Source organism: Haliaeetus albicilla, chromosome 2 (assembly GCF_947461875.1).
Source record: "Haliaeetus albicilla chromosome 2, bHalAlb1.1, whole genome shotgun sequence".
Lineage (NCBI taxonomy): Eukaryota > Metazoa > Chordata > Aves > Accipitriformes > Accipitridae > Haliaeetus > Haliaeetus albicilla.
In genome coordinates this window covers 60,857,716-60,876,566 of record NC_091484.1, presented here as the reverse complement: position 1 = coordinate 60,876,566, position 18,851 = coordinate 60,857,716, and the positions used below count along the sequence as shown (strand labels likewise).

At 36.6% G+C, this 18,851-nt stretch overlaps 1 protein-coding gene across 1 annotated transcript in view; it reads right to left on the bottom strand.

Moving 5' to 3' along the window:
- Positions 1-18,851, bottom strand: part of ARMC3 (armadillo repeat containing 3) — a 65,892-nt gene that overhangs the window by 11,897 nt on the left and 35,144 nt on the right. The window contains exons 12-15 of the mRNA XM_069776866.1: positions 6,615-6,864; positions 5,284-5,420; positions 1,769-1,937; positions 777-877 (exon numbers count right to left, since the gene is read on the bottom strand). Coding sequence (XP_069632967.1) covers positions 777-877; positions 1,769-1,937; positions 5,284-5,420; positions 6,615-6,864 — 657 coding nt within the window. The remainder of the gene's footprint in view (positions 1-776; positions 878-1,768; positions 1,938-5,283; positions 5,421-6,614; positions 6,865-18,851) is intronic.

The following is an 18,851-nucleotide window of genomic DNA, read 5'->3' as shown; positions in this document are numbered from 1 at the left end:
AGTTTAATTTGTCATAGATATTCTCAGACATCTTTATGGTGTCATATACAAGCTTAAAAGGGAAGCTAATGATACTGTAAACCAAATATGTGATGTGTTGACAGAGAAGAAGGTTTTGGACTTGCAAAGTATTGGTAGAGCATTCTTTGATCTGTGACACTGTTTACAGGAAATGACTCCCAGTTAAACAAGCCCAATACCAACTTCCTGCATTCAAATCTAAGAAGATTTGTTAGGCTGGCTTCAACTTAAACAGAGAAGAAATGGACATAGGTTCTTTATCAAGCTTGAAAGCTTGATGCTTGACTTTGTCCTGCCTCTGGGATGTTGTGCTTGAAATTCCATGCATTTGTCTGTACAAGAAGATCATCAAATTCATAGATTTCATTGTCACATGTTGACATTCAGCTTAGATGACATAATTATTATGGCAGATGACAAGCTTTGTTATAACTAATAAAACACTGGGTGTCCTACCATCAGGAATCAAAGGGTGTTAAATGAATGACTCTTAATGGCCAAGTTAAAAAAAGTGACTCAGCTGAAAAAATCTGTTCTGTCTAGAGGGAAAAGAAGTTATTTTTCCAATTCTTATTTTATAAAATATAAATCTCTTGCCTTCTTGGACATGAAGCACTGTGCTGGGACTAAAATAGATCTCCCTATTTTATACGCGTGTATATATATCTATACTATGTAGTTTGTACTGGAAACAGTGGAAACGATGGAAAAGATGAGCTATTGCAATAAATGCTAGTAGATCAAACATGACTCACTCTTCCTGTGGTTTGGCATTAATGAAGATTACAGCCCGACGGTCAGTAAGCTCTTGCATACTCAGTTCCTCCAAAGATAAAAATTTCACTCCAGGTTTTATCTACAAGAAAATTAGCATAAAAGATAAGGTGTTCTGTTCAGTTAAAGATGAAGAGAAAAAATGTATTTAAAAGATATCTAAAGAGTAATTAAAATTCCTAATCTTTAATGGAAGACTTACATAAGAACTTAGAAAACCATTCAAAATATGTGAAATTTTTTCCTTCTTAATTTGCATTTTCTTAAGCAATTTTCTTAGAAAAGATTGTTTATAAATAACTTAACTTGTAGTTATTATTACTATGTCAGTCCAAACAGTTCTAGAATAAGGAAATGTTCCTGCTTCTGAAGGCTTTACAGTATATGATTGAATTTTCAAAAGCAACCAAGTGCTTTAGGAGCAGGTATTTCACTGATTTTCAGTAAGACTGGTATTGCTAATTCATCTGGGCATTTGAAAAGTCGTTCTCATATTTAAACTGAACACAGCACTGACAAGTGATACTGGAGTCATTCTTTATATATAAACACTGCTTTGTGAGAGAAAGGGTCATGACCAAGGTGAAAATATGAACTATTTACTTCTTTATGTAAAAATAAACAAACAAAAAGTCCATAGGTCATTCAGTGTCAGGTTAGTATTAAGTATATTGCAGGGAAAGAGACCAGGAGAACTAAGGGCTGAGAAAGGATCTGGAAAGGAACTAGGTCTGCACAGCTTACACAGGATTGGGAAGATTGAAACTGGGGGATAGTATGAAGATGATGAGATTTCATCCATGAAGAAAGGTAATCAAAAGAAATTAGTATAAAACTGGGAAACTTCAGGACAAGAAAACAAAGTATTTTATGTAGCCAGATTCTGGCTTTTGCTATAGGACTCTTACTTTTTCTAAATCAAGAAGAAAATTTTACTCTTTCTAAGTAGAGGAATTTATTTAAAGTAGCTTACCTGACCATAATCATAGAATCCATCAGTTATGATATTACTTGATGATAAATATCCCATCTGGCTGTACTTTTGGGAAAGATTGTTATCAAGTAGCTTTTCCAGAGCAGCTTCACTAAAGTTATTTTTGCGCCCTGTTGATAGATTAATTTCTTCTAGGATGTCTAAAGCACTGTTAAACAAATACAAAGGCTAATTCATCATTAAATACTTATTAATTGTTATTATACAGTTCAGAGTTAGTTTTCAGCATTACCAAGGCCAAGCCAAATTAATTTCCAAGTGCTGTGATGCACAAAGTTCTTTCTCTAGGGGAGGAAAATGCTTTGCAGTGCTCAAAAGCAAAAGCAATTCCTTTAGGCAGTTAAATTGTTACATAAGGAAATGCAGACAGGATGCCACAACCTTTTATTGGAACGATGTTAGGCACCACAGAGAACTTGAGAAAAAGAAGGATGTAAAAGTAGAATAAAAGGAATAATGTTCACAGCTGACCATATGACACAGTTCAGGGAACCTCTCTCTCTCCCCAGCTTGCAACACAGTTTGCAGATTCCAGTTGTGTATTAGGCAATGTGTGAATCCCTCTGGATTAGGACTGTTACTGCGTTTGGGGGAGGCACAGTTGGCAGACATTTGCTACACATGGATGAGCATGGGAACACAAGCAGTTGTGTCAGCAGCACCAGGATGGCAGGATTTTTGCAGCAGGGAGGTACAAACAGTCATGTGGGGACATGGGAGGACAGGAATTCATTTCTTAAGGTGTTTCTGGTGCTGAAACCCACATACTGATAACTTCTGACCTGCAAAACTTAGGAAAAGCTTGCTATGAAGATAAAGGAAGCTGAATCAGGAGAACATAGTGTACTGCAGTTTTGGGACTGTTTAGGAACGAAAAAAACAGGAAAAAAGAGGGCGATGTGTGTGTGTGTGTACATATTCAAATTTATATCTGTGTGTGTCTATACACACATGCAGGCATTCTTCACATCGTAAGGAATAATTTTATATATATATATATATATATGTATAATTAACTCCACATTTAGACTGCCCATTTCTCTCTGTGAACTACACAGGGACCCTCAGCTGTGGACATTTACAATGCATACTTCTGAAGGTACATCAGATGAATTCCAGAGAACAAGTTTTTCAGGCAAGGCAAATGACAACCTTCTCTTTTCTTTAGAAGAAGGCAATGGGAGAAAATAGTGGAAGAGCAGTACAGGCTATTTGTCATACAGCATACTGCAAAAAAGTCAGGTAACCAGCAAGTAATGCAGCTAAGAATTTTAAAGGAGAAAATGAATAAGGAAAGGCTAATGTGTACAGCAATGTCTACAACAGATGACATTACAGGCACAATGGCACATTACCTTCATATGAAGGAAAAACAAGCCAAAAACGGACAAATATGGCTGCACCAAAAATTCTGTGAAGACCCGAAAACCAAAAAAAAGGACTCACACAAATGGAAACACTGACACTTCCAACAGAAAAGAAAAAGTAAGGGACAAACCCAAAAGACCCACAGGCAAAATGAGACACAACTATTCAGGGACTGAAACAAAAATAATGTTTCATATGCTACAAGTCAGAGAGGAAAATGTAGGCCTATTACTCAATGTGGGAAGAAAACTCGTAACAGATGGCACAGAAAAGACTGAAGTGTATGATGCCTTTTTTGCTTCAGTTTTCATAAAAAGGCTGCAAGCAGATGCCTGGCAGTAATATTAACAAGGAGGTAGAAACAGTAGGCTTAACATGTCTAGAATAAGCTTGAGGAGACAAACTTAGCAGTCATTGAGGACACTTACCTCATACTACTCTATGAATTGGCAAAAGCAACCTCTGAACTATTTATAATTGTATTTGAAAATTCAGGAGGATGGGCTAGGTGCCAGGAATGTGGAGAAGGGCAAAGATAGTATCTAGATTTGAAAAACCAAGAACAAAGAAATTATAATAGAGATAATTCAGCGAAATTTCAGTGTCCAAAGAACACCATATCAAATTACTGAACAATCAGTTTGCAAGCAACAAGAGATAAGAAATAGCCATTATGTATTTGTCAAGAATAAATCATGTAAAGCCAATCTAATCCTTTCTGTGATAGGGTAACTGACTTAATGTATAGGCAGAAGAAGTAGATGTGAGATATGAGTTGACTTTGAGATGTGTTTTGACTTCAATAAGTCTTTTCACATATTCTTACTTGAATACTCAGGAGCAAGTCAGGGAAATATAATCTACATGAAAACAACATGAAGTAGTGCCTGACTGGTTGAAAAACTATGCTTAATGTATTATTATCAATAATATGCTGTCAAACCAGAAGGACACATAAATTAGAGTCCTACTCCAATACTGTCACAAAGAAGGGATTAAATAAGAAGAGTGCTATATGCAAGATATAGAAAATAATTCTTTATTTGATGGTGGTATGACCTCAGCTGAAGTTATCTCATGCAGGCTGGAAGACAGCACTTCAAAATGGCATAAATAAATGAGAGAACTTCAGAGATGTGTGACAAAATGATACAAGATTTCAAAACAAAAAGAAGTTTAACATTCTTACTTTGTCATGAAAAGAAAACTGAGCAAGGGATGCGGAACATGAGAAAATTCAGTAAGTTAAACTCAAATTGCTATAAAAAGGTGGTTATTCAACACCACTGAAAGTAGGACCACATGTAGTTGGATTGATTTGCTGTAAGGGATATTCAGAACTCAGAAACCCCTTCTAATTGTAAGGATACTCCAGCACTGGAACAGGTTACCTCAGTAAGTTGTGACCCCCCGTCAGAATTGGTATTTAGACTGAACAAGCACAAATATGTCAGTGTATCTGATTCAGTCTGGCAGATGGATAACATCACCTTTGAGGTCAGTAATCAAGAGAAGTGTCCAGCAGAGGGAGCAGAGCAATTACATATATTTTAATTTAACAATAACTAGAAGAATCACTCTGTATAAGGAGCCCCGTGTCATAATTCTTACAACCTAAAACAGCTTTTGTAATTTAGATATTAATATATGGAACTTGGAGTTTCTAAGAAGGTATAAAATAGAGTCTCTTTGACATGACACTTCAGCACACTGCAGTTAACCAGAGCTTGTAAATCAAATTTAGCCTGTGTGTAGTAAGTACAATTTACTGTATATTGAACTTAGCCTGAAACCTTAATTTCAGTTTCATATGTATGGGGCACTGTAGTCCCTAATTTTGACTGATATAAGCACACCTTCAATATAAAGCCTAATTCAGCCACAGAAACAATAAACATTTTTATAATTCCAGACAGTTCTCTCTTCAGGCTTACATTTTTCCTTAAGGCTTCTGTTACTTAAAATCAATACCATTTCATCTGTAACATCTGTGGTGCAAAAGTAGTTTCTGCTTACCAAAAAGTGTAACTTAACTTTGTTATTCTGCTATAAATATGTAAAGATCGACTTAATAGAGTTCTCGCATCAAAATCTTCCCTCTGCCCCTTGATGCTATTTCTACTCACCGTAGCCTGCATAGTTCAACAGCGGTTAGTTCATCACTTGCACAAACCATAACAGCCCAACAGGCATTTCTTCTGACTTCTTCATCCTTAGAATACAGCAATTCAACGAGTGGTCCCAGTCCACCTGCATTTCTTAACTATAAAAAAAATGAAGACATTGCCACTTACATATTTCATCTATTCCAGCAAGAACAGCCTGTGAAATTCACCTTCCAAAACATTCAAGACTTGTAGACAAGCTCTGCTGGGCTTGATAGAAGGCCATTTATGGGGATTCTGTGCTTCTGTGAACTCTGCATAGGCTGGAGCTGAAGCAAGTTCCAGAGTGGTACAAGGCACACATTCCTTCTGGCTCTGCCATGCTTTTCAGTTACTAGACTGCGGTGTGGAAACTGGAGAGACTGTGCAACCCAAGACTGCCACGGAGAGTTACACAGCTTTTTCTATGTTCTGTTGCCTCCTAGCAACTAATTTACATCACAATATATCTGAATTTGTATTGTATTGTATGTAAGACAATCTTATTAACATCCTATTCTCTTGTGTGCTACAGTATCTTTCCTATACACGCTGGAAGAAATATTGCTCATTTAGATTTTTGAAGAGAAAGACATTTTAAGGACACTGAAAGAGGTAGATTAATTATCTGTATCCCTTATTCATGTCCTAATTAACAGCCTTGGCCCATGAGAAAACCCCAGCTTATGATCTATGAATGCACATAGCATCATCCTTATTTATGAAAAGAAAATAGTATGACCATTGATAAGCAGCGAAAAGTTCAACTTGGTGGATGCCACTGGTCAAGGGATTAAATATATTTTGAGTTTTGTCCGAGTTACATTTACTCTATGCATATCCAGTATCTTATTAATCAAGGTCAGGTGTTGCCGTTCAGGCCTTGAAAGTGGGCAACAGAACAACACTGAGGAGAGTAAAGAGGACAAGGACAGAACTTCTCATCTTCAAAGTTCAGCTGACAGTTGCAGCTGAAAGAAACCTTAATGTTTAATGCTCATAAACATGGGGATTAAGATATAACCCTGGTTAAAGCTCAATGAAGGCACTGGAAAGCTGTAAAACATTAAATTTGGTGCAAGCAAATACAGCAGTAAAAATACAAATTAAAGAAAACCCTTTCCAAGTTCTCATGACAAACTCAGCTAAGTTCAGCTGAACAAGCCTATTATGAAAGTGGAAAACTAGTTACTATCTAGAAAGCCCAGGACTTTTAGGACAGACACAAAATACAAAGATTCTAGGTAAGTATAACACCAGCCTCAGGCTCTAGAAATGTTATAAATAACCACAACCTTGAAGAGTGGTTTTACCTCAGTTCTTGCATCAGCATCACAACCAAACGCAGCCACAGCAAATGCTGCTTTGCTTTGCACTCGGCTGCTGGTTGAGCGCAATGGTTTTACAAGTACACTCATAATACCACAGCTCTGGATATTTATGCGGAATGGCTCTTGCGTGGCCAGATTTGTTAGCACTGTAGCAGCATTAGCAATGGCTCCATCTCTCTGAGCATTCAAGGTATTTACTAATGGCTCAATTCCTTCAGCCTCAGCAACAGCACTAGCAAAATGAAGAAGAAAAAAAAATTTTTTGTTAGTTTAGGACCATTTTTTCTTCTCGCATGCTGTATTTACCAACTAAATTAGTATTACATTTCAAGATTTTATGCATATATACACATATATATATATGTCATTTATGTATGACTTATGGTGTTAAGTTCAAGAAGCACAACCTAAGCAGACAAACCAAGTCACAAACTTCTGGATTCTTTAACTTATTAGGACATGTATTATTTCTGAGGTTTTGAACAAGTGAATTAAATCTTGCATCTTTTCAAAGATGCAGAATTTATGTATCTTTAGTTCCAGGCAAATGCCTCTGCAGACTTGTATTACGTCTCCTCATAATCATTCTAGCACTACTTCTAATGAGGATTATAGTGCATGAAATATCATGTTGTTATTCGTTGTGCTGTATCCGTAAATTTCTGTGATCGGATACCTAGGTAGCATAAACATAGTCCACCAAGTTTCTGCCATTCTGACAGAGTAGGTATACATGGTGCAGTTCAGTACAATGTAGAAGCTATTGAGCTGGCTTTATACAAGCTTATTTAGACAGGCAGGAGTACAACAGACACATCAGCACAGAGTTCAGGGCTGGCTATGACTGTGGTTCCACATCAACTAGTCTATCAGCACCAGATCCAGTTTAACTATTCCTTCTGCTCCCAGACGATACTGCAGCCATGGCTGAAGGGTGCTGCCACTCAGCAGTGCTGGGACAAACACTGGTGTGGCCAAGTTCTAAGCTAGATGTGCAAAACAACCTGTTTGCAAATGAAATTGGGGAAGATTGTTGGGATTTTGTTAAGGATAATTTCCTAGATTTAGATTAGAGAACAGCCAATAAAAAAAATAGTTGAAGAAGCACTACTAAGGAAATAACAACTTCAGGCAGGAGACAGCAGAAGGTGCAGGCAGCTGCACTATTAGCGGACACATTTGCAAATGACTTAAATCTGATGTGCTGCAAAACTAATAGTCACATGGGCCAACATCTCAGTCACAGCAGAAGGAACTGGTCTATGAGTGCTTCATCTTACCACTGCTTCCGGCACTTACTGGGATAGTGCCTTTTAAAAGGAAAAAAAAGTCAACTTTCTATTTAATATCTGTGGTAAAGAATGTATTTGAAAGCAGCTGGTGACATGGTTTATAATGACAGTAAACTCTTGCTAAAACTGATGCAGACCTTGAAGATAGAACCTGGCCTGGCTGAGAGGAAACTACCAAGCTCTAACAAATCTGAAAAAGCATTATATTTCTGGGTTACCACCTTATCATGTATTCTTTGGTTTCTTTGCCATAGGCAAAAGAGACTACTGATACAAATGTAGTTTACATTCTTCAGATGTCATAAGATATTCCAAAACTTAAGATTTTTGTTGACCTTCTTGCCAAAACTTTGCTTTCTACTAAACAACAGGAACTTATTTCTTTGTCTATATCATCTTATATTTGTTTCAGTGGTATTTTTTCCAATGTCATTATAAACCAGCACACTATAAAAATTGAATTGTCTTCCTTCTGAGTTTGTACATAAAATTTGATCAAATGATTTGAGGCATATGTCCAATTTACTGTCTGCTCTTAGTAATTTTACATTTGGCTCATCCGTTTGTTAAACAAAAGTTGGCAATATTGTTAGCAATGGAAGTGCGCAGATGGCAGTTTGAATTTTCCTTGCAACTGCTTTTTATACCCTCTTTTAGTACACTTTGTCTATATCAAAAACGTAACAAACTCTCTCGCCTCTATACAAGCATACCTAAGCACTTCAACAACAGAAGAGTGTACATGTTTTGTAAGTTTTGCTAAATTTCTGTCAACACATTAATAAGAGAAATCTGGATGTGAAAATCTTACTTTTTACTGTAACAGTGTCTTACCAAAATCTAACTAGTCTTTTGGTAATTTTCACAGTTGCAAAATAAACACAAGCTTAGAAGTATTACATATACAAGAAACAGTTATGCTATCAAAGACTGCCAAAGCATTGATAAAAACAAAAAAACCTCAGGAATGCTGATAGTCACACTCTTATGCAAACAGGATAAAAAGCAGAATACACGCCAACCTGTGCCATACACATAATCCCATTACATGGGCACCATGATGTAGATCTTGCTGTGAACTCATCTTAGTGCAAGTATCTCCAGACCAGGTTATCAGAGAGGGGGTGCAGATACTCCTGAGCATACCTGGAAGGAATCAGCAGAGGCTAACAGGTTTGTTAATCTGATCTCAGCCTCAGCTACAAGGTGATGGCAGCTCACAGCTAGTGCTGGAGCATGGGTGTAAGGAAGGCTGGCAGGCAAGCAGTAGTTCTCAGTTTGGAAAACCAGGGAAAAGGCAGCAATCCAGGGACTGAAGGTGAGTAGGGTTATTAGCTTGGGTGCAGCATAAAGATATAGGGCCAGTTTGGTGTTGGCTAATTAATCCTCTTGGAGCACCTGTAATTTTAATGCAAGCACTTCAGTCTCTGTTCAGAAATGAATCCCATGTTTTCAGATGTCCTGCCCTGCACTCTTCAGACTGTCTTCAATTAGCTGCATTTCCCCTTATTTGAGTGTCCTCCCTCCCCTTCCCTCCTTGACCAGATAAAGAAGAGCTGAAAATGTTTTGTTTGGGTTTGTAGTTTTGGGGGGTTTTTTGGGGCGTGGGGGGTGTTTTGGTTTTGTTTTGTTTCTCTCTTTTTTTTTTTTTTTTGTCCCTCCCCAGGTAAGGCCACTGTATTTCTAGGTTTTCTGGTTAATATTGTCTTCTCTTCCCCATGAAAATTTTATCCAGATTTCCAGCTTCAGGAGTGCCATAGCCCTACCCAGGCTGCTGTACATGAAGAAATCCTGGACATGTTTATTGCACATGTAAGAATCAGCTATACACCACATGTATCACAGGTTTACTGGAAAACATCACGTTCATAGCATGTGTAACAATGACATGATGTACCTGCTAAAAGTGTGGGAGACACTCACCATACATGCACACACCCATGCACAGTAAGGCATGTCCATAAGCTATCAGATTTACAGCATTACACAGTATATACACACATACATTACCCAGGAAAAAACCACCACCAAAATCAAACAGTTTTTCCTGTACAATGGATACACAGAAATTCCAGGATTTATGGAACAGATCCACTACTCATGAAATGCATCACTGCATCTCACAGGTGTAGAGTATCCAATACTTCTGCAGCAAGTATAGGACTTACTATTCCTATACTACACCCAATAACACATGTATTCTCCCACAGGAAATCCTAGTAAACATATAGTCCCTAACAGACTGATTCCAGGATGATACACGGAACTGAATGATGTAGCCAATCACATTATAAGCAGATTTACTATAATTTCCATAAAGCCAGCAAGTACACAAGTACTTAACAAAAGACCAAGGTGACAGCTCCTCGCGTGTTCAGAGCTGACCTCAGCGAGGTACAGAGCACAGCCAATTTTCTCAAGTGCCACTCAACTTCAAAAAGGTTGAGAACCACTGATTTAGAAGATCATACATATTTATTTCAATCCTGCATTCTACTTCTGCACAGATTCATTTTGAATCACAGTTTCATGAGTATAGTTTAATCAAGTAGCACAATGGATCACAAGGCAAAAAGAATTCATGTTAGAAATGACAACAGCAGGTAATGAGAGTTGAAGGTAACCAATACCTTTGAGAATAAGATTTTAAGAGGGTGTGAAAACCTGAGGGCACCACTGTGTCCTGGTAATAGAGATGCATACAGAAGAGGTTATGAGGGTAGAAGGAAGAATGGGGAATCCATGGTTCAACTCACTCCTACCGCATAGCCCTCTGGAGAACACAGAAATAGCGCTGTCACCCTGGGCCACGCAGCCCCAGCTGCTAAAGAGACAGCAGTGCCTGGCCTCAGAAGGGAGCTGAAAGAATGAATATGCTTAAGTTTTTAAGGTGCTGAAATACTACAACATTAAGATCTAAGTACGGAGGTCCTCGTTCCCTTCTGTCTTGGGCAGAGATATGCACTGTGTAGTTTTTTTATTACACGGAAACAAAAGTCAGAGGAAGAAGCTTTTACCAGCACTGTCTTTGCCTAATATAGATCAGCACTAGCCTCTCTCCCTGCCACCAGAACGCACTTTGCGCTTCAGACACATCCTACTGAGATGGTGCGCTTTATCAGTGCTCCCACTACAGGACTACACCCTCAAGGAAGAACGGAGCCTTGGTTTAGCTGAAAAAAAGTATACACTTTTTGATGTGGAAAAGGAGTCAGTCATATAAATCCACAGCTTTTTTCCTCCATGTTGTGTAAAGATTCAAAATATATCAACTTCCCTAATCATCGAGAGAAAAGATTAGGGAAAAGGAAAGAAGACAACGACAAGGGGGGAAAAAGAAAAAAAGGTTGTTGCATTTGCAATATCAGCATGTTTTTTTGAAAAGTGGAAGCTGACTATCTGAATTACAAACAAACAAACAAGAAATAACAGACAAGATAGGTGTAGAAATTACACAGCTCAAATTAAAGTTAAAATAATTCAAATGTTGTGATTTATAAGCACATGGTTATGATCATTAGAGTGCCTAACCTAAAAGGGTTAGGCATTTACCTTAACCAGGGTATACATGGTTCAAGTACGCTAATGACCTTAACCATGCCCTGTAGTGAAAGAGTAAAATTCTGATTACAACTGAATTCAAATTACTGTATTCAAGAATAGCTAAAATATTTTTCTCAAGTGTCACTGGAAAGGCAAACATTAAAAGGTCAGATAATAGATATTTAATTTAAATTATTAATTTTAAATGACAAGTTATAAAGAGATTTTCTTGAAAATTCTCTAAAAGATCACTCAGGACTCAAAGAATAAATGCTGAGAGTTTGAGAAGAACAAATGTTTTCTTAACTGCTTTTACTGCAAAAATAAATTAAAAGTTGACAATAAAATCATTACCAAAAGTCTCACAATTGCAAACTTTTTTTAAACAGTTACTTTGAAGATGCATATGAGTTTCACCGAACTGAATATTTCGCTGCATTAGTTGTCTGGGGTGCAATTGGATAGCTCAGACATTGGTAGAGTGTTGTGAAAACAATAATCTGTAAAAATTGGACCAAAACTCTGTGGATTTTTTAATTTTATTTTTAGGACTGTAAGTTCTCTGGGGCAAGAACCATGTCTTCACATCAAGCATAACAGCTCTGGTTGCCAACCAAGACTCCTAACCATGGCAAGAAAGATAACGGATTATTTACTTAGTGCATATGGAATGGTCCGGTTCGCTTTTCCTCCTGAAGAGAAGGAGGCTTCTCCATCTAGCCTAATGGAGAAAGCAACTATCAGTGTTCAAAGAGCTGACAGAAACCACTGAGACTGCACCCCAAACCCCTAACCCAAGCAACCTCCCATGGAGGGAAGGTAGAGGGGAAGAGCAGTGGTGCAGCTTCACACCACTGTTGACTCTGGATTGTGCTGAATTTATTAGTCAGATTGACACTTCATAAAAATAGTAAAGTATGTTTGGTTTTGCTTCTTCTACCACAACTGAACATAAACTGGTTTATATTAAAGTGTATTTTTATTCACTTCTATATTGTTTACTTCCCTGCTTCTGATTAAGGATTTAACACAATTTCTGCTCAGAAAAAATTCAAATTTTTCCTCCTCACAAAGGCCATTGGTCTCCTTATGGACTTCATTTTCCAAATGTATTTGCAACTGCATGTTTAATTTCTGTGCAAAATTACTGTGATTGTGTGTGAGGTGCTTAGCTAGCCATTTATGCCTGTGCATATCTCATTTTCATACATAATTGCATGTAAATTATGCATAAGAATTATGCATCTAATTACACACACATTTTTTAAAATCAACTCTATCTGTGTTAAATCGCATGACTTCTTTTTCACACAAGGCATTTTTGATCCATCTCTATTATGTAATTTCTGACTGAGAAAGAATATCATAGCTAGAAGTTTGAAAAACCTCAGTAAATATCTTCCTTTTTATCCCTTAAATGTATTAGTATTCTTCATTTGCCTTGTTATGGCATCAGAATAATCACATCCAATAAATGCCTTCTGCATTTACTAAAAATTTCACTTTGTGATTTAATTATTTTCAAAAGCAATTGACTGTTGTATATAGTCACTCGTATTTTATTTAAAGACTAACATTACTTCCGTTTTCTTCACTATACAAGGGAAATTAATGTTAGTATATTTATTCTGAGTAAGGGAATTTAGCACAAGAGACTGATCTACAATTTGGGGCCCCTTTGTGCTACGATAAAAATATTGATCATATCAACAAACCATATTAAATTTTCATTTCAGGAACTGAACCCTCTATTCCTATTTTTTAATGACAAGTATCTTGTTAAAACATCAACAAACCCAAAACTTAATAAGCCTCACGGTCTGGAAGCAATAAAACCTTAAACTGTCTGAGTTAGCAGAGACTGTAATACCTGACTGTCATATAGCGATACACAGAGATCTTCTAAAGTCTGTCATTGAACTCATCTGACAAAGTTACATAGATCTCAGTTCTAAAACTGTAGTATATCTAATTTAAAATATTACAGGGGCATTGATAATGAACTATCTATTAATGATATCTGAGCTTTTCAATTATAATATTATTTTCAACCTTTATTAAGAATTTCTGACACTTCCACTATTATGAGAAAGGCTTGAAATTCAGCAACAGAAACCTTTTTTGGCCCTTAAAGATCCCATGTAGCTTCAGCCAGGATAAGCTCATGAAAAAGACACTATGCCCCCTTCTCTTTTTTCTGATCCAAGAAGTAGTGCATGCAAAAATCAATAATTCTGCACAAATGTTGGAATGGAATCCGCATTATTACAAAAGCAAAATAACAGGGAACATTCAGGAGTTGCCAGAGCAGCCTTCATGGAGGTGTAAGGGAAGGAAAGAAAAAGCCAAAGCATGGCCCTCACAACAACTCATCTGAACGCAGGGACTGAGGATACAGTGGCTCTTCTTCATCTTTGGAAGCATCAGCTGAGGAAGGACAAAAAAGCTGTGCCAAGTCAGTCTCTCTGCACAGAACTCAGACTATGAAACTTGATCCCATCTTTCACTTTTGGGTAAGTCTTTTCTGGACAACTGTGAACTTACCTCAAACAGCAGCTATCTGTTTTACCTTGCTAAATGCTCAAACTCTTATGATGATTCAGAGTGGAGAAACTCAGGCTTTTAGTTTTCTCTCTTCAAATTAAATCTCTAAGAAAGTACACATATACTACTATGTTAAGATAAAATTACTGAGGTTGCAAGTCAAAAGGTTTAAAGTTACTTGTGAAAGCTTATTTATACCCCCTTGTGTGCACGAGAGTCCAATTAGATAACATGGCACAGTCAGCGCACAGGTTAAATTCACAGCAGGACAGAATTAAGTTTGCATGATCAGCCATAAACCCACAATTCTCTTACATACACTTCAAATAAATAACTTCACACTATACTCAACTAAGTTAAAACATACACTTAAATAATTTGCATTTAATTTAGAAATATGCTACAAAGAAAATGTGCATGTAAAAGCACCAATACATTTGTCTGAAGTTTATTCAAATGTAAAATAAACCTTGCCACTTTTAATCCAAAAAAGTATAATTCACCTCAGTGCATATCACTGAATGTCATTGTAGGGATACACACTCAAGAGAAATCATTGTACTTGTGCCACTACATAAAACACAGTTTTCTCTCCCAGGCTTAGGAGTCTCCAGGAAGAAGAAAGTTTCATCTGATGTCACAGAAATCTACCATGGGAAGTTACAGGTGACAACACACATGCTCCGAGTGAAATTCCAGCCTTCCACAACTAAGGTCAATAGTGATCAGACTGCAAGGCTTTGAAGGTAGGAGAGTACAAACAGCCCAAAAGATTTTGCTATATCTATAAGGGGTAGAACTTCTATATAGTTACCGTTACCCCAATTTAGAAGTATTGTGTTTTCTGCCTGAAACTATTTTGGATATACTTAGGTTCTCATGCACTTTAGGATGTTGTGACATGAGATTTGTGTTAGATAGAGATGAATGCTCTATATTGGTCTCTGTCTTCAGTAAAACCCCTGATAAGCAACAGAGTTTAAAAACAAACAAACAGAAAAATGAGTAACAACATTTTTTGTGAAAGAAGAGCTGTACTGGCAACAAAATGCAGTTACAGTGCCTGAGTCCATAGAGGGACTTTTCCATATAGCCACACATTCACAAATCTAAGAGAGAAAACCAACAGCTGGCTGAGGGAAACATTTTGCGTCTGACAGCAGGGCATGATTTAGGGTACTGTCCATGGGTTGTCCATCAGTCATCTCATGTGATGTTAAAGTCATAGTGGAAACCCATTTCTGAATGACATCCCAGCATTAGGCCTTGATTCAGCTTTTCTGCCAAGGGAGAAATTTACCATAAAACATTTTGCAGTTTTCAATGGAAGTCAATATGTAACTTGTAAGGAAAACCTTGTGAGCTCTTGGGTCATGACTGTGCTGTCCCTTTTCTTTAGAAAGCACCCATCACACTTTGGATATACAGTAAGAGAAAGTCAAACCAGGAATCTGTTCATGACATGAGTTAACTGGATTTGGATAGGGTTGCAGCAGAATGGGTGCTAATGTAAAAAATAACAACACAAAACACAAACCCCAACAAAATCCCTTTATCTTGCAGCACAGTAGCTCAGTAATATAATTCTGTCACTAGGGGTCAGTATTAAAACATATTACCTTTACACAATACAGCTAGTGGCATTCTATTGTTGATTCTCTCCCTCAGAAACAGAAACTTATGTTATAAAGAAGAACTGTTAAGCCATAAAAAAGAGAAAACCTATACAATGGATTATGCCCTATTTCTGTTCTTAAATGTAGTTGTCATGTACTAGAAATTTTTGTTCCTGTTCTCATTAATTAACACATATATTCATGCAAATGTACCATTAAATGAATTGATGCTTCAATATTGATCCATTTATGTGAATTAGGTTCCATCTACAGTCTTGAAAGAGAAAAGCTATGATTAAATTTCCCATTTTCTAATAGCCAAGATTACTACCTAGTGATATTAATACCTAATGGTAATAATCATTACTTCCTGATGGTAATAACAAAATTTGAAATGTAAGAAAACTGGACATGCTTTACATTTATTCCTTGACAGCCATACCCATCTTAAAAACAATAAAAATCTGTTGTGGATACTGAAAATCCCTGTTTAAGAAGGTGAGAGACTCTCACTACAGGTAAGCATTATCCACATGGAAAAGACTGAGGATGTATTTTGGCTTATTAGATCAGTATATGAATTTCAGTTTGGAATAGATGCAACACCCACTGAAGTCAAAGGAACAACTCGAGTTCCCAGCCTATCTTCCTTCTTGGAAATCTTGATACATCTGAGAAAACATATATTCAGATGCTGTGAATGCCTGTAACTGCCTATATGGACATAATTTTGCTAACGTAAATAGGTCCACTGATTCCTGTGAAGAATCAAAGAATTAGAAAATTAAATAACATCAAGCTTGCTGACTTTGCAATTTTGGGGATGATACTTCACTATCTTGAATCCAGACATAATACTTAGAAATATGTAACATGACACTAATTATAAACCCCAGGAGAAATATTCTGCCAGATCATAAGTCTGTCATGTACCACAATTTCCTGCAGCCCTTAGTACAGCTGAACAAAAACCATCCCATTCCTTCTTCCTCCAGACCGAACTCTAACTGAATGCTATAAATTTTGCACTTAAAATAAACAATTTAAGACAAATATTATTGAGGCTGTTAATTAGTTTTTGTGTCCAGTACAAAGCTCTAAATTTCAGAGCATATGTTTTTCTTTAGTGGTAACTCCATTAGGTGGCCAGAATTCAGACATTGCCAGATTTATGAAGACAGCTATTAGAAATGGCATTTGTGCTATGACAATACTGAAGAAAAGAGGTGGTCAAATTAATGTCTGACTAACTGATACACTTGAGTTCTTATTTCTATGTTGTAACTTCTAACTAATATAATATTTATATCTAAAACAATTAGCTTATCCTAAATACATGAAAAGCGAAAATAATTGATTATACTTTAAATGGGAAAAACAGGCAGAGGCTGAAGTAAAACGTTTGTTCTGTAGTTAGTTTTATAGCACAAAATAATTTAGTTTTCTGTCCAATAGATGGCACTGCTGTTTCTTTGTTGTGTGTAATTTTTCAATTTGTGCATAATGTACATTGTTGAAGTGACTCTGCCTACATTTCCTGATGCTTGGACACATCAAATTTCATAGATTCTTTAAAATGGCATTCTGCTGTCCAAATAACTGTATACAGTTTTCAATAAAGCAAGTTAGTGTTCCGGATTAAAAAATATGAAGTGGATGCAAATACCCAGCTGAACATAATTCTCTTCTTCCCAGAAGTAGACCACAGACACAAATTCTGACACATATATCAAGGATGGCCTTGGAGCTATACACACAGTAACATAATAAAATCATTTTTTTATCATATGTTAGAATAAGTACACGGGATTTTAAATTGCAGTATACTTTGCAATTTTATTTTTATTTAGCCTAATTATTAACAAGTTTACAAAGAATTTATCATCAATATGCAGCAGCATTAAAATTATGTCATTACTTTGTAATAAAATTCTGATAAAAGCATCATCTGGGGGCGTCAGTCTGTAAACTAATGAGGCATTTGACCACCGTACTTTTTTCTATGTGCTACTAAAGCATGACACATCAGCTCTGCAGCAAAAACTTAAATGCTGAAATATTTTAGAAGTTTTTAATAGTAATTTTTAGGTGTTCTGATAGAGATCATACTGAAAATCCATGTTTTCCAATAAAGCTGAAAACTCACACCATTTGTATGGGACTCATGTTCCCTTCTGCTCTAGACTTTTGGTTAAAATACTATGGGGGCCAGAGTCATTCATTCATTTATTTATTTTTGCCAAACCGTGGTTGCTTGGGGACTTTTGTGAAATGACAACCTGGTCTCTGTCCCGTTCATCGTGAACAGGTGTTCTAATTACAAAACCACCACCATATTTGACACCTTTATTAGCTGTCTCAGTTGAGAAACAAAGGATTGATTGGGTAGGGGTATAGAACTAGCCTTTCATTGCTGTGGGGAAGCACCTAAAGGTCAAGGTTAATATACATTAGTGGGGGGTAGTATTGCCCATTGCCTATGCTGTTCTTGTGTTATTAATCAATGGAAGACTTTATCCTTATAAGCTAGCTATTGTGGGAGCCTTAATTACACAATTTGTTTTAACTTGTATTTTTTTCCCTATTATATGAAAAGTAGGCAACACTTCTTGACCAAATATTTCTAAGAACAACAACAAATCTCCAGCAAAAATAGCAGTGTCCTGTACTCTGTTTACATTCTGTAATATATACTGTACAAAATGAAAGGGCAAGGTACACATCCTTCAATCAATATCATACATGCAAAAATGCTCATGAAATGAAATATGGCAGAACACATGTATACGAGTTCAACAAGATTGAATTTTTGGCTGGCCAGTAAAACGTGGAAACATTTATAGTAAATAGTCTTCCCCTTTACTGCAGCCATTTTGTTCTTGCCACATAAAGTGTACCTGCTACTACTAGCTTTATGATTTAATATTCTTGGAGGGTTTATAACAAGAATCTAATATATAACCAATAAAAGGGCACTAGTCTCATTAGTCTCATTTGGGACCAGAATATTGTCAACATAATTACATGGCAAAGTCACATTATTATAAAAGTATATCAGCATCTTCATTATATATACACTTATTTTCACTGGTTTACAAGACACACACACACAAAATAGTCCAGAATGAAATATGATTATGGTAACTCAATCTGGAATGCATTTTCTCCAAACTATTTTTTTTCTTATTATGTGAATGTAAAATAAATATGGGCCAGATACTCAG